Source organism: Ruditapes philippinarum, unplaced genomic scaffold (genome assembly GCF_026571515.1).
Source record: "Ruditapes philippinarum isolate M1 unplaced genomic scaffold, ASM2657151v2 ctg769_1_1_1_1, whole genome shotgun sequence".
NCBI lineage: Eukaryota > Metazoa > Mollusca > Bivalvia > Venerida > Veneridae > Ruditapes > Ruditapes philippinarum.
The window spans coordinates 166,988-182,957 of NW_026865145.1; the positions used below are offsets into that span (position 1 = coordinate 166,988).

The window sequence follows — 15,970 nt, forward strand, 5'->3', positions numbered from 1 at the left end:
GTTAAAAGACAACCTATTAAATAATTTTTTAAAAATTGCCAATGTTAAATTTTCTTGACATTAATGAAGCATGACTGTACAGTGCAGCAATAGGTCAAAAAATTATCTAAAATTAATGATTTCTAAATGGAAAGAACCAGACACATGTTATTTCAGCATATTTATTATACAAATAGAAAACATAAATTGATATTAACCATTGATGATTTTGTTATACATTGCTTATCACTAAATTTTAGAAAAAGCATAAAATCAAACTTTTTAATGTTACGGGTATAATTAAATAGTATAGTATTCCTCACATTAATTATACATACAATGTACTTGAACTAATTTAAAAAGTAAATGTAAGTGTGCCTTGATTGTGTTCCTTTGAAAAAAATGTGGTTATTCATAGTGATCTCAACAATGTTCGAACAAGATCTGAAACATTTTAGCGAGCACAGATTAGATTAGAAATTTAATTAGAGAGACCATCAATCTATTCACTTTTACTGACTCTATTCACTTTTACTTACTTTGTGTTTACAAAGTATTACCAAGATGAAAAATAAAAATAAAACAAGACTAAATTTCTTTTAACTTCTGATAAAATGACTGCAAAAAGTTATGAAAGCAGCAATTTGCCAAAAGAATCCACAAAGTAAATTAATTTTATTAATTGCTATAAGAAGCGCATAGCACATTTTATTTATCATTTGGACCTTAACAGTGAATCAAACAAACAAAAATGTATATGTTAATATGATCATTTTATTTATCGTCAAACAGATACACCTATATAAAGTTCATTTCTAACATATACATAGAATATGATGCTGTTGTAAACCAAATCATACCATCAATAACAATCTTTAAAATACCAATAAAAAGAATATGTTTTTATGAATAACTATGAATGCTCATTACATGGATTGTTGTGACCTGATGCAAACATATACAAGAATCAATGAAGCCAAATGCATTAAACAAGTACAAAACTGTTTCCTTTGAAGCTGCATGCCTCCACATGAGCCAAATATTTTTCTTTAAATTTAAATATCAAACTCGAGACAAAAATGTACTAAGAAAAGTAAAAAAAATTCAAATAGCAACTACATGTGTGAAAGATTATTGATTTTACAGTTTTTTATCACGTGACTGATGCAGTAAGGGTTATTATTTAATATTTACACCTCTTTGTTTTGTAATTTACATGGATTTGTACTGTTTGCAAAATAAAATACTTTCTTTGTACACTAGTCTACACTACGCTATACTTCACAATTACATACATTTCAAAATTTTCATAAATATGCTACTTTAACATTATCTTTACTTACAACTAAATAGTGGTGAATAAAATACAATTGGACAATATTATTTTCAAAACAAGCTTAAGACATCATGGACCACAAAAACAGTTCGAGTTGAAAAAATTATTGATTTCATTCTCTCATTAATATTCTGCTGAACGTAGGAATACATTCATTTCTTTAAAAGTGGGGAACGGCAGCTTTCCAGCTTTTCAAGTGAAAGGAGACCTTCAGACGAAAGGTCGTTGTTGTACGAATGTGCCCGCCTGTGCCTTCCTTTCATAAACATAAAGGGGCATTAAGAAAAATCACTTTCTTGTTGTCATGCTTTGTGTTCCTTTTCTAAAATAATTTCATTCCCTTTGGGGGAACCACGGGTTGGTTTAATGTCTCACTTAACAGTATAGCTAATAAGGCAACTATTCAGGTTTACTTATGCAGGAAGACCACAGGTGGTTTTCAATGCATTATTTCTGGCACAAATTGGCACCTAAGTAAAATTACCAATATACCTTAAACTGCTTCCTCGCATAAAAAAAATCCAAAATGAAAATAATGCGATGAGGGGCAAGTGGTTTGAAGTCAATGGCTTTTACCTCAAGTTCACTAACACCTCACCAATTTATTAAAAAAAATTGTTGTAAGGAGAATTTTTACATGTAATGGTTAATGGGCAAATGACAAAAATCTGCAAACCTTGCAATACAGCAACTCACTAATCATAATATAACACACATAAAACCTATTGTGAAGCAATTTCTGTTTGTTTGTGAAGGTGCTGCAAGTGTCTTGTCTTACTTTGATACAAAGTCAATACAAGTGTTTTAAAGCTGCACGCCTCCAGATGAGCCAAAATATTTCAAGAAAATCAAACATGAGAAAAAAATGTGCTCAAACTTTAGGAAAAGAAAAAAGATTTAAGATGTAGTTTACATGTTATGTGCAATTAATGTCTGATTTTGCAGTATTTGTCACCATTTTTCTAATGCCTGACTAACACAGAAAGGGCTGGTTTTTTTAAAACTTTTGACCTCTGTTAATTTAAGTGGATTGTAAGTGTTATGTGCAATGTGTAAATTATTTTCTTTGTTCACAACATGATACATTTACATACATTTTAAAATGGCATGAATCTTGAGGCACCTGAATTCTTTCTTTGAACATTGCAATATGTCAATCATAAATAACAATGTTTATTTATCATCATTACAAATGTTTTATATATATATATCATTATATACAGCAATATACAATTTATGTGACATCTACTTACTAGAGCTGTCACAGGACTGAAAAATACCCCCACCTTACTTCTATGACAGAAGATATTATGCAATGAATTTATTATTATTATTAAAAGAAAACATTTCCGCAGAGACTGGAAAAAATTATTTGAAAGAGATAGAATCTTTAGTGCAGACACAAAATGTAAAACTTTTGACCTTCAATGGTAAATATGACCTTGGGTATGCACAGCAGTATCATAGGTTCTGCACATTGCCTAGTGGAGGATAACATTTTAGATAAATTTGAAAAAAAAATCCTTTAACTGGTTTATTAAGTGGACACAAATTGTCTGACCTTTGACCTTCAATGGTGACCTTGAGCTTGTACAATTGCATCATAGATTCTGCACAATTCCTAATTGAAATAATAGCTGAGCTAGGTTTAAAGAAAATCCTTCAAGGGTATATAATTTATAGAGTAGACACTAAAATGTCTGACTTTTTACCGATAACATTTAAGGGTGACACTGACCTTGAACCAAAACAGCGGTCACGTGGGTTCTGCAAATTGCTCAAGATGAGGTGAGAATTTGAGTTTAAAAGGGTAAAGGAATTACAAAGTGGAAACAATGGATCCATGGACTGACTGACCGACAACTTGCATGATAAAGTGATTCCAAAATATGTGGTGTGGGCATAATAATTTATATACTTGTATTATGGTCCTGATATTAAATAAAATGTGCAACCAAAATTTATGAAAATTTTGCAAAACTGCAAAGAAAACAAATTATATTAGGATATCATTAGAAATACTCTATCCCTTATCATGCAGAACATTCATAAACTACATAAGCTAAATACAAGTCAAAAGTTATTCATTTCTTCTTGCCTACAACTCTTATTGGTTCAGCTACACCTTTAGACATAAGTCCACCATCTTTACCATAATAAAGTGGTGGCCATACCAAAAAATCAATTGTTTGTCCAGATCGACTGTACACTGTATAGATATTTGTATCAAACTTCTCGCCTTGTTTGACATCCATTTTCATCAACAAAGGAGGGTCATTCAGAGCCATAAGCCAGCAAATCTCCGCACATTTCTGTATATAAGGTGTACATATTTCTATATGCTTTTTATCAAACTCCTTTTTCTCCCTTTTATCCCATGTTTTAGAGTCTACAAGCAATGCCTATAACGAAATAAAATTTCAAGAACATTTAAGCATCTTCTCATTCAAATATTATTTAAAAATCAACAGAAAAGAAAAAAATATGTAGAAGAAAAATATGGCTACATGATTTTTAAGGCTAGAGGTAATAAACTTGCTCACTGTCCACAATAGGGCATGCCAAATATACATTTTAAAACATCATCAGATATCTATCTAAGAGGAAACACAATGACAATTGGAAGTTGATCAGCCAACTGGCTGATAGACACTATGTAGTTTCAAAAATTGCAAATGTATAAACAAAAACCTTTAATAAATGTGGAAATAACGATTCGGCATTTAGTACATCTTGTTTCATCTTTTAGACTGACGGACACTGTAAAAGTCATATGGACATTCCAGCTTAACTGATGGTTGATGAACTCATGTATCGCTTTGTGCGTTATTTCAGGAACTTGAGTAGAACCACTAATCCTCTGTAAGCTACCTTGACATCTTCCTAACAAGAAAACAATCCAAAGTCTCTGATTAGACTCCAACCCACAGTATTAAGGGGCAAGTGATTTGAAGTCCGAGTAACCACTTTGCCATCGATGCCAATTTCATGTCTTTTAAGGATTAAGGGAGATTTTAATTATTAGACTTCAACAATTATTTCAATTTATCATTTCAGTCACATTAAACCTCTCCAAATAAATAATTAAAAACAACACAATACATTGACTGGAAGGGGATTATGTCATGTATGGTTCTGATCACTCCTGTGAATTTTGGTCAAAATCCTACACGCAGTTTGACCTGTGAAAGCCAGACAAGATATTTCTATTTATAGCTCTGGAGGCCATTTTGTGCAGTGAAGCAGGACGTCCCGGCCATATGCACATCTAGGGAGGGTTCTGATTACACCTGTGTAGTTTCACTGAAATCCCACAGGCAGTTCAACCTGTGAAAGCCGGACAAGATTTTTCTATTTATAAGTCTTGCGACCATTTTGTGCAGAGGAGGGGAACATGCCCACAAAATGTACAACTAGGGCTGATACTGATCATTCCTGTGAATTTTCATTGAAATCCCACAAGTAGTTTGACCTATGAAAGCCGGACAAGACCTTTCTATTTATAGCTCTGACGTCCATTTTGTGCAGCAAAGCCAAAAATGCCTGCAATATGCTCAACTAGGGATGGAACTGATCACTCCTGTGTAGTTTCATTGTAAAAGACGGACAATACTTTTTCTATCTATAGCTCTGGCGGCAATTTTGTGCAGCGGAGCGGAACATGTGGGCAATATGCACAACTTTGGATGGTACTGATCACTCCTGTGAAGTTTCATGGACCTTTACAGTGTTTACAGTTTTATGTAAATTGGCTAACTTGTTATTCAATTGCTGCACTGAGATAATACGTAGTTACTAGTTGATCTGGTTTGCACAAAAGAACACGTGGTTATGATTGTGATACTGTTTTTGAGCAGTTGACCTAGCAATGAATGGAAAAGTTGTTGCTAAATGTTCCGCTACGGAAAGGTCTACTGAAATCCCGCCAGCAGTTTGACCTGTGGAAAACTGAAACACTATCTTTTAATTTATAGCTTGCTAGCCTATTTGTGCAGCGGAGCGGAACATATGGACGAAATACACAAGAAAGGACAGTACTGATTAATCTGTCAAGTTTCATTGAAATCCTGCAAGCGGTTTGACCTGTGAAATCCGGACAAGATTTTACTTTTTATAATTCTTGCGACCATTTTGTGCAGTGAGGAGGAACGTTCCAACGATATGCACAACTATGGATGGTATTGATTTCTCCTGTGAAGTTTCACTGAAATCCGGCCCGCAGTTTGACCTGTGAAAGCCGAACAGGGTCAATGCAGACAGACAGACGGACGGCAAAGGAAATAACAACATATTTTAGGAGACATCATTTGCGGAGACATAATTCATGTGATGGATTAATTCAGTTAAACTTCAATTTTATAGCAACTTATCTGAATAGTTCATTAAATAGACTACCAAATATATTTGTTGACATTACCTGTTTAACTTCCTCTATGACGGATGGTGATACTCCAACCCTTTTACGTAGATCGTTAAGTGATGGCTGATCATTTGATGCAATTCTAGGTCTGTCAGTCAGTCCCTGTAAAGATTTCAAGAATTCAATAGTATTTTTCTATACTAGTCTATGTAAAGTAAGTGACATCTGGGGTGGAGCTAATATTTACCTCAGGGGGGAATGATTTATATCAATGTTGTAGAAATTCACAAGACAATGCTTCATTCCAAATATTTAACCTCTGAACAGAGTAGTTTCATGCAAAAAGACTTAAGTATGTTTTCCTATATAAAATGTTTTCCTGTATAAGCTTGTACCAGTAAGGCTGCATATTTTTCTCACCCTGTGACAATAGGAGTCAGCACGTTTTTCAATTTAATGACCAAGTGTAACCTTGACTTGAGGAAGCCCAAACATACCAAATATAAATGACATCAGTCAATGAAAAACGGGTACTGAAGCAAAAGTTTGATATACATTTTAATACTGCTGATTTTGATCTAAGAGCCCAAAGATAGAGGACCACACAAACTATTTTTCTAGTTAATTCAAAATTACTACTATGTAGATTTATATAAACTAAGTGACCTCCAGGGAATGATTTACATAACTTTTATAGAGGACCATGAGGTGATGCAAAATATCTAAACTCTGTGCATTGTACATGCAGAGAAGAAATTTTTAAGACATTTAATTAAATTAGTCTTTGTGAAGTAAATGATCCCCAGGGTGTTGCCATTTTTTTACCTCTTGGGCATGACTTATGTTACTTTTGTAGAAGCAATGCTTGTAACATTACAAAAGTCTCAGCTCTTGACATTTGTTTCACAAAAGAAAACTTAAATGTAATTTCCTGTACAAGTCTTTATAAACTAAGTGACCCCAAGGGTTTATAAAACTTTTGTAGAGGATATCAAGGTGATTTTACATGCCAAATATCATATCTCTTGGCATTGTACTTTCAAATAAGATGATCTTTTTATGACAGTTTTAAAAGAAAAATATAAGTAATTAAATTTAATCCGAGGGCAGGGTTTTTTTCGACCCAAGGAGCATTACTTTTTAGATATATATGGCCACACGCTAAGTATCCACAATTTCACGAAAGAAGATTTAAATCATTTTCATAAACAAGTCTATATAAACTGAGTGGTGTCTATTTTAAACCCTGGGGCATGATTTATCAAACTTATATAGAGGACAACAATGTGATTTACAAGTCAAATATTTTAACTTTTGGCATTGTTCTTTCAGAGACAGTTTTTCTTTACAAGTCTATGAAAAGTAAATGAACCCCCAGATAGGGGTCATTTTTTTTACCTGAGAGGCTGGACTTACATTTTATTTGTATATGTCTACTAGGAAATGCTACATTAAATCAAGTGACCCCCAGGGAAAGAACCAATTTGACCCCTGGATCATGATTTGAGGTTATTCTACGTTCTAAGTATCTAAGCTCTCTGAGCAATTTACTCTTGGAGATAGTTCACTATACATTTCTATATAAACAAGGCAGTCTAAAGGACATCTAAATCTCATTCCATAGCGGACTTGAATGTGTCCTTCTTGACCTTTAACTAACCATGACTTTGATGTTGTGGTATGCATGTCATAAGCACATAGTCTCATGATGTTGATTATTTGTGCCAAATTATATAAAATCTTCCATAAAGTCAAAAAGTTAAAGAGAACATATAACCTTGATCTTGGGAGAAGCAAGCACAGAACGTGTCATGGTGGGGATCCTTTGTGTCAAGTAATTTTAAAACCTTTGAATTGTAAGTAAGTTATAGAGCGGACATGAAAAATTGATGTTTTTTTGCAATGGATCTTTAAGTATGGCCCTGACCTTCAGTGTTATGACTTGATTCTTGTGCTCTGCCCATGGTGTTATAATGGTGATCATTTCTGCCAAGTTATCTTAAAAACATTGCAGCCGTTTAAATGTTATTGAAAGACAGTAATGTAGACTTTCTAACATTTTACCTGTAAGTGTGACCTTGACTTTGAGGGTAGCAACCCAAAACCTTTAAATGTGACCTTGACTTTGGGGTAGCAACCCAATTATTTAGCTCTGCACGTCGTCTCATTATGGTGATCAGTTGTGCTGAGTAAATTAAAAAAAATCAACACTTTTAAAGTTACGGAGCTGACACAAAATGTAGACTTTATAACACTTGACCTTTATCTCTGATCTTGACTTTGGGGGTAGCAACCCAATTATTGAGCTCTGCACATTGTCTCATTATGGTAATCACTTGTGCAAAGCTATCTAAAAACTCAGCCGTTTAAAAGTTACGGGGCAGACATGGAAAGTAGATTTTAAAAACTGACCTTGCCGTGGGGAGTCATCCCCAAATTTTTTGCTTTGCTTTTGTCGATAATGGTGATAAGTGTGCCCGCAATTTCATGTTTTATTGGTTAAAAAGTTATAAAGCAAAAAAATGTGACGTGTTAAAGTAACCCTATGTTGTTGAAACCCAATGGTTTGCCCTCCCCAAAATTGTCTATAAAATAATATTTTTTACAAGTTATTTAAAAAAAAATTTAGTGGTATCAATTTTTGGGGTGGTCAGCTTTTTGCTTCTGTGAAAATTTGCGTTAACGGGGCTGTTTAATAGTTTTTTAGGGTACTAAGTCATTTCCCGAGTAATTTGATCAAAAAACCCAGTTTGTTTGGTAATATTTGTTTTAAAAACATGTAGATGATACAAAAAGGGGAAAGACTGTCACAAAAAGTCACTCTGAGCATTTTTTGGCCCGTTTAGTCTGAACTAATTATTTCCATTTTTAAATTTTAGATTTTGCTTAAGCTATTGTTGACATGCACTTAAAATTGTCATCCAATAATTAGCTTAATTAATTTCAATCATATAGAATTAAGCGGTTTTGGATTACTTTTGGTATTTCGAATCCATATTTCTGTGTTTTGAATTTGTTAACTCATTTCATACAAAATGGAAACTGCCCATTTATTAACAATTATCATTTAACTTTTTTCAAAAGTTATTTTTTGAAAACACCTACAGTTTTCTTTTGGTCAAAGTGACCAAGGTTCTGAGCAGGATGTAGAAATACATTTTGTAAACTTTCCATTTGCGCTGCCATCAGTTTATTGCAAAACGTCCAACATTCCTGAAAACACATTAATTGTTGTCTAAATTGAGGGTCAGTTGTAGTCATGCCAGACATCTGTCTTAACTATGCACAGATAAATACATATAATATGAATATTAAATGATGTATACATTTTTTTATTTAAATAAATAAAGTCAAATCAACTTTCAGGTCAACTTTTGCCTCTATCATTGTGACCAAAAAAAGAGTCGGTCTATATCAGTTAAACGAGCAACGCAACGTAATGTTAACACTCGTCTGTTAAAATATTTAAGTTAAAAACAGGCATAACTCCAACAAAATTGCTTTAAGACTTATGCTGCTTGTCTAAAATTTTGACCTTGTCGTGTAAAGCATTACTCTAAGTTTCAATGATAATGACAACAAAAATGTCACAGCGATCATAAAAGCTCACATTTTTATTCGAAACAGACAGGCTAAGCTAAAATGATTTTATGGATAAAGCGATAAAACCAAAGTATACCAACTATTGTTGTTCAGAAAAAATCTTGCTTTGATGCATAAATTAGAACAGCATTTTATAGAACAATGTTTTTACAAATAGTATTATACATTACTTGAAGAAAGCGAAGTAGAACATTTATGGCCTCTTTTAATGGTAAGCCTGGCTTCTTATCAGTCAAACTTTCAAAGGCATTAGTCCATTCATAATCGTATAACTCGCCAAACTTCTCTGACAGCTTCATTGCTCTGTTTGGATCACTGAGGTCTGGTATATCAGCATTCTGCTCCTGTAGTTTCTTAACAGCTAGCTTAATTAACCTGAGTACAAAACGAAAAACCACTAAATATATATGTATTTATAAACTTTTATTACTTCCTATGACATTTTGAAGTAATGGCTGCGAAGAATGCTTAGAAAGTGGTCGGACATAAATGACAGATTAAATTGCAACATGTTAGAACTATTCTTTTAGATATGAAGCTTCCTTTCAATGCAATTTTATCATGCCAGAGATTCTTCATAATTTTAAAAGAGCACCTTGTGTGTGATTTGGGGATGGGTATGAAAGAGAAAATAACTTTATACAGCTGAGGGTAGAGGGTCCTTTGTGTCTAGGACAATACAGCAGAGTAAAGTCCTGGAAACTCCACAGGTTTTGCATTTTAACCCTAAACAAATTGTGTTTTTTAAACAAAAATGCTTCCGGCTCAGATTCTTGTCTGAGTAACAATTTTGCAAGAAAGGTTTACCCATTCACTTTATTATGGACAGAATATTTGCCAAAAAGAATGTTAACACAGTTATATAACTTTATATGAGTCATGGTGTTTGGTAATAATTGTGAAAATATAACTTGGCAAGACATTGCTATAACATGTGATGAAGTTGAAAAATATTCAAATTACATTGGTAAATAAATACAAAGGTTTTTCACAAAAAAATGGTAAAAAATCTATTGTAAGCACACGTGACCATGACCTTGCAACTTCAAACAATAGACCATCTAAGGTATGTGTCTTCCAAAAATGAAAACATCAAGTAAAAGTGTAGAAAAATATTTTAGCACATGTGACCTTGATCCAGCTGACCCCTTACACAATGCAAAGGAAAAACACCATTGTCAAACATGAAAACATCAGGCAAAAAAATAAATGCTGCTTAATCAAATGTGCAGAAATCTATTATTGGCACCCTTGACATTGACCCACTGACCCATAACTCAAACAATAGAACGAATTATATGCAAGTTATCTTCCTAACAAAAATAAGAGACATCTGTCAAAAAATAAAGGTTGTATGAGTAAAAGTGTAAAAATCTATTTCAGCACTGGTCACCTTGTGTCAACTGACCCCTTACTCCATTCAAAGGAAGATTTCTCAATTTTACGTTTCTACCAAATATAAGTCAATAGAATAAGGATACACCTGTGAAAAGTATACAAGTTTTTTAAGTGACCTTTAACTGTGATCTTCTAGGCCTATCCGTATTAATAATTAAAGACATCAATTTAAAAATAAAGAGTGTTAAAAATTATTAATTTTTTTTTACCCAAATGAACCTTGACCCCCAGTGACCCCTTACTCCGCAAAAAGTTATCCACAAAAAGAGGACTATTGAAAGTATCCATCGACTAAATATTAAAGATATCATTCAATAAATGAAGTAATTATGAGAAATTTAAGATAAACCCAACTTGCCAGAATAGGTTAACCATATTACGCCATTTTTTCAAAGCGATAAAAAGGGAACTAAATGGGAAAATGGATGACACAGTTATATAAGTAAGTATAAAAATTATGAAGCCATTAGTATTGATAGAACTTAAGATATAAAGATATATCCATTGCTTGCGAGTTTATGTTAAGCATTATTTATTTTCAAAGTGCTGAAAAGAGCAATAACTTGGCAAAAAATGGAAGTCATAGTTATGTTATTTGCCGAGAAATTTGCTTTGTATTGATTTATGTGTGTCATTATGAAGCCAGTACAGGTACAGGTAGAACCTTAGAAAAAACCAACTTACTGTTTTAGGTTAACCTGGTAAGGACAGACGGACGGACTGACATGTAAAGGAAATCAGATAAAGGGCCATTTCTAGTTCTCTTTTCTTTCGTTAAATATAGAGGGCCATGGCCACTTCCTCTACTGTTAGAGAATGAACTCTATTGTTCTTTTTTGTTTTGTTTCCAATTAGATAGCCCTCTATCCCTATTATGTAGTGCGGATGGTTCAATTGCTATATGCCCCGGGGCATAAAAAATGATTGAAGTGCCATAACTCTGACAAAACATCAGTTATTTGGAAAATTTTGAAGATACGTGCAAATAGACTTGGTGCTGAGCATTTATGTCAAGTTTGGATAAAATTGCATATTAGTTTTTGAAGAGAAGTAAAAACAAAGTTTGTGATTGATGAAAACGATGTGCACAACTTGACTTGGTACTAACCATTCCTGTAAAGTTTGGATAAAATTGTTCAAAAAGTGTTTGAGAAGAAGTCTGACAAATTGTGTTAATGACAGTATGCAGGCGTCTGTGAGATGATATGTTTATGTAGAAATTACTCTGTAGAAGGAAACAAAAAAAGACAGTTCGGGCATGGTTTATATAGTACATTTGTATTTATTGAATTTGTAGGTGCATGGTTTAAAGGATCCGAGTTTTGCTACATTACTGAAGCTCCCCTGAGCATTGCAATATTACGAACAAATGATTTTTAAAGATTAAAATATTTTCAAATTTTTGACTAAGTTGATTATATGAATAAAAACAAGCCATACACCTTTTTGTACATGTAGAGAACTATTCTTGTAGTTTGGTTACAATTAACCATGCAGTGTATGTTGATTTTTAAAAGTAACTATGGGTAACAACAGGCAAAAATCAACAGACATTATAGTGACATTATTAAAACTCATATATGAATTTTCATTTTTAAAATTGAAAGTTTGGCAAGTTTAATAATATATTGTAAACTCATTATGGTGCATTAAATGTTAAGTTTGGACTTCTATGGAAGAGGAAGCGATTCATGTTGTAAGTAAGTTTTTTTTTCTTAGAATTTCATAGGGTGTTACGGACATAAAGCAGATACAAGAATGATGTGTTTAAGGTTGTAACAGACAAATTTCACTTGAAATACGTCATGTATGCAATATATCCAGTTGAAGGTTGGTGTTCCTAAACAAAGGTCTTATCCACCTATAAAATTGGGAAGTGACCATATGACAAATTACATTGTGCTTTCAAACCAGGAAATTAACCTTCATTTAAAATGTTTGATGGAATTTCCAGTGTTCAAAGTCTTTTAGGTGTTAGAAAAATTTACATACCAAAAATAAAGACAATTTGAATTGAAAAAGAACCATTTAGCATTGACGCGTCTATAGCATAACATTTAGCGCCCCTAAAGGCTATTTTAGTATAACACAAATGATGTCTTTTTAAAAGAATATGCACGGCAATGCAATACCATTCTAAAAGAGTCATTAAGACAGCACTGGTACGTGATAAATTCCTATATTTTCAATGGCTTCAAATGGCAATAACTTACCGGTCTCTTAAATCATCTCGTTCTGCTATAAGTTTTTTGTACTGGTCATCAGATGTCCTTTTCTCGTCTTTAAAATAACCTTCCATGTACTTTGCATCTTGTTCAACCTGATTCTTTTCCTTTGCAAGAGTCTTACATGCACTCTCTAATTCTTTTACTCTAGCTTTTAGCAGCATATTCTCAGCATAATTATCATTTACTTGTCTCTCAAGCCTCATAGCTAATTCCTCCTTTACCTTTAAATGTCTTTCAACATTCACTCTTTTCATATTCTCCTCTTTTTCTCTGTAAATATTAAATAAAATACAAAACTAAAGTATTTAATGTCAACATACATTTCCAGGAATAGAAAGCAACGGCTTTTATTCATTGGTCATCTGGTCAACCTTACACAATATTAGTTTACAAAAAGTATAAATATTATATAGTAGAATTGATATCAGTCATATGATAAGATTCATTTGATTAACCCTGCTATTTTACATAAATCTCCCTTTTTGATGGTATGTTAGCAAAAACAAGTAAAATGTCTTCAAACATGCATAGCAGCCTTACCTTCCTGATAGTCAACAAATATTTCAAGTTTGGAGTGAAAATCTATGAAAGTTTTTTTATTAAAATGCAAATATTCTTAGACAAAAAGGAAAACAATTCAGCAACTAGATACCCAAAGGCAACATTTCGAGCCCACTGTAAAATCTGACCTTGAGTTTTGACCTTTAGCTTTGACTTAGCCGAACATCTTTGCATGCGACACGCTGTTTCATGATGTTTTACATTTGCGCCAAGTTATTTGAAATTCAACCAGCTAGTGATAGAATTACGGTGCAGACAAGCTGTTTGATACCATATTTTTGCATTTGACCTAAAGTAAGACCTTAACATTTAATCTAGCCAAATGATTCTTGCGAACCACAAGCCATGTCATGATGTTGAACATTTGTACCGGGTTATTTGAAATTCCACAAGCTAGTTATAAAGTTATGTTGTGGACAAGCTGGTGACCATTTTTGCATTTTACTTTACATTATGACTTTGATCTTTGACCTAACCGCACGGTTCTTGCACACGAGAGGCCGTCTCATTATTGTGAACATTTGTTATTTGAAATTCTGCCATCTAACGACAGAGTCAAACAAACCAGGGTAAACATAATCTGGACGGATGCAGGTACCAACAAACATTAATTGAACCGTCATTATTACAACTATGTCGAGCTATCTGCAAGCAGTCTATATAAAAATGGGGCTTTCTAGGATGCTGGCTCTTTAGAAATGTATTTCAAGTTTCGCCCCATTAAAGCAAAAAGGTACCAAGCGACATTTTGGCCAAAAATGACTTTTTAACATTTTTCATTATTTTTTAATGTTATCTTAAATCTGTAGAAATATCTCTGTAGTATCATGTTTATTTACAGATATAGAAGGTTATGCAAACAGGTACCATATGCATATCTGTTTGAGCAAAAAGGTACCAAGCGTCACATAGTACCTTATTGCATTGTATGACTTTACAAGTTTTTAGCATTTATTTTAATGCAAAAAGGAACCATGTGTCACACGGTCCCTTTTTGCACACAAAGAATTTACGATCCTTAAGATTATTTTATATTCCAAATTGTTTTCTTGGTACCTTTTAGCTTTTTAATGAATACACAATCTAGATCTAGGACATCAAATATAACCAAAAAAAACACCAGAGTATTGTTTCTGTTTTAAATTGAGGAATGATAACAGTGTAAAGATAATGATAGTGTATAAATGACTTCTTCACAAAACTGTGGACGTAAAAAGAAAAGTAAATCTTGCTAACAAAATACATGGGGTATATGGAAGGAGAAGCATGACACGGAAGCGCACATTTGCAAATAAACTAAATTATGATATAGTTAAATTGGTGAAACAGCATATTTCCTTAAATGAAATCTCATTATACAAGAAAAAAAACTGAAAGAAACAATACCTATCTCATGACTATGACTTAAACATTAAAAAAAAACGGAAACTGTAAACTATTGAAAGTGAAAAGAAGGAAATAAAACCTGTTAAGCAACATACATATAGGAAGGCAGTAGGCACACTAGATGGCACGATCAAGGAACAATATATTGAACATCAAAAACAGAAAGAAAATTCACAAGAAGAAAAGATTTAAAGTAAAGTTGGAGCAAAAGGTGAACCATGCGTTTATGTTGCATGTTTTGATCTCAAGGCCTTTGTAACAACCCCTTGCTCATAAGTGAGTGAGCTTTACAATTTAAGAAAACTCTGTTGCTACACAAATTGACAGTATATTCCTTATGAGACAAAAATGTTGCTGTCATGTATGGGATAAAACCAACGCTGCAAAGAGAGGTGAAATAGCTTCCTGCTTAATAAAAACCCCTTTTCTACTTGCCAAAGTGGTTATGTCAAATAAGTCATATATTTTTCAGATTCATACGGGGGACAAAACAGTAATTGATTCATTGCTGCGTCTCTTTTTTATATTATTACAAGTTCCAAGTTTAAGAGTGATCACAAATTTCTTGTATCGGGTTACTCACAGATGGAGTGACAACTTGACTCTTGAAGGGGCAAAGAAAAAAATTCCTGTATAATTATGTATCATTCAATTGTGTTCTCTTATATCACTGGCCAGAAAATCACGGCCATACATTGCTGTGTCAATGAAATATAACCATGTTTTTGATTCCAAATACTTCATTAAAAAACAGTGTCTGAGACTCAAAATTCTGGAAACAAAGTGATCCCTCGGAAGCATTAATCACAACAAAATAACATAAGAATTGCAGATTCGGTTTGATTGAGTCTGTGAATGAGGGATAATGAATAAGTGCAACATCCCTCACGCCCCCTAGCACCGGCTTGAGCGGTACTCAATTCTCAACACTTTATAGTGTTGGCATCAATGATCCCGAAGGACCAGAAAATATAACAACACTGAAGTGAAGTAAATCCATTGACGGACAAAGAGTAAACTGGCTACAAGTGGAAGGTACCAAAGGAAAGCCCAAAGTCAGCCATTTGTAAATTAGAGCTTCAATGCTGAAGATGTTATGGAAATAGAAGTTCAGAATAC

General features: G+C 33.2%; 1 protein-coding gene across 1 annotated transcript in view; it reads right to left on the reverse strand.

The window, feature by feature from the left end:
• Positions 1–572: 572 nt before the first annotated feature.
• The window catches only part of LOC132727998 (uncharacterized), a 48,697-nt gene continuing 33,299 nt past the window's right edge, over positions 573–15,970 (reverse strand). The window contains exons 4-8 of the mRNA XM_060713598.1: positions 12,890–13,174; positions 9,449–9,653; positions 8,781–8,888; positions 5,733–5,837; positions 573–3,717 (exon numbers count right to left, since the gene is read on the reverse strand). Of these exons, the coding sequence (XP_060569581.1) occupies positions 3,400–3,717; positions 5,733–5,837; positions 8,781–8,888; positions 9,449–9,653; positions 12,890–13,174 (1,021 nt within the window). The 3' untranslated portion in view covers positions 573–3,399. The remainder of the gene's footprint in view (positions 3,718–5,732; positions 5,838–8,780; positions 8,889–9,448; positions 9,654–12,889; positions 13,175–15,970) is intronic.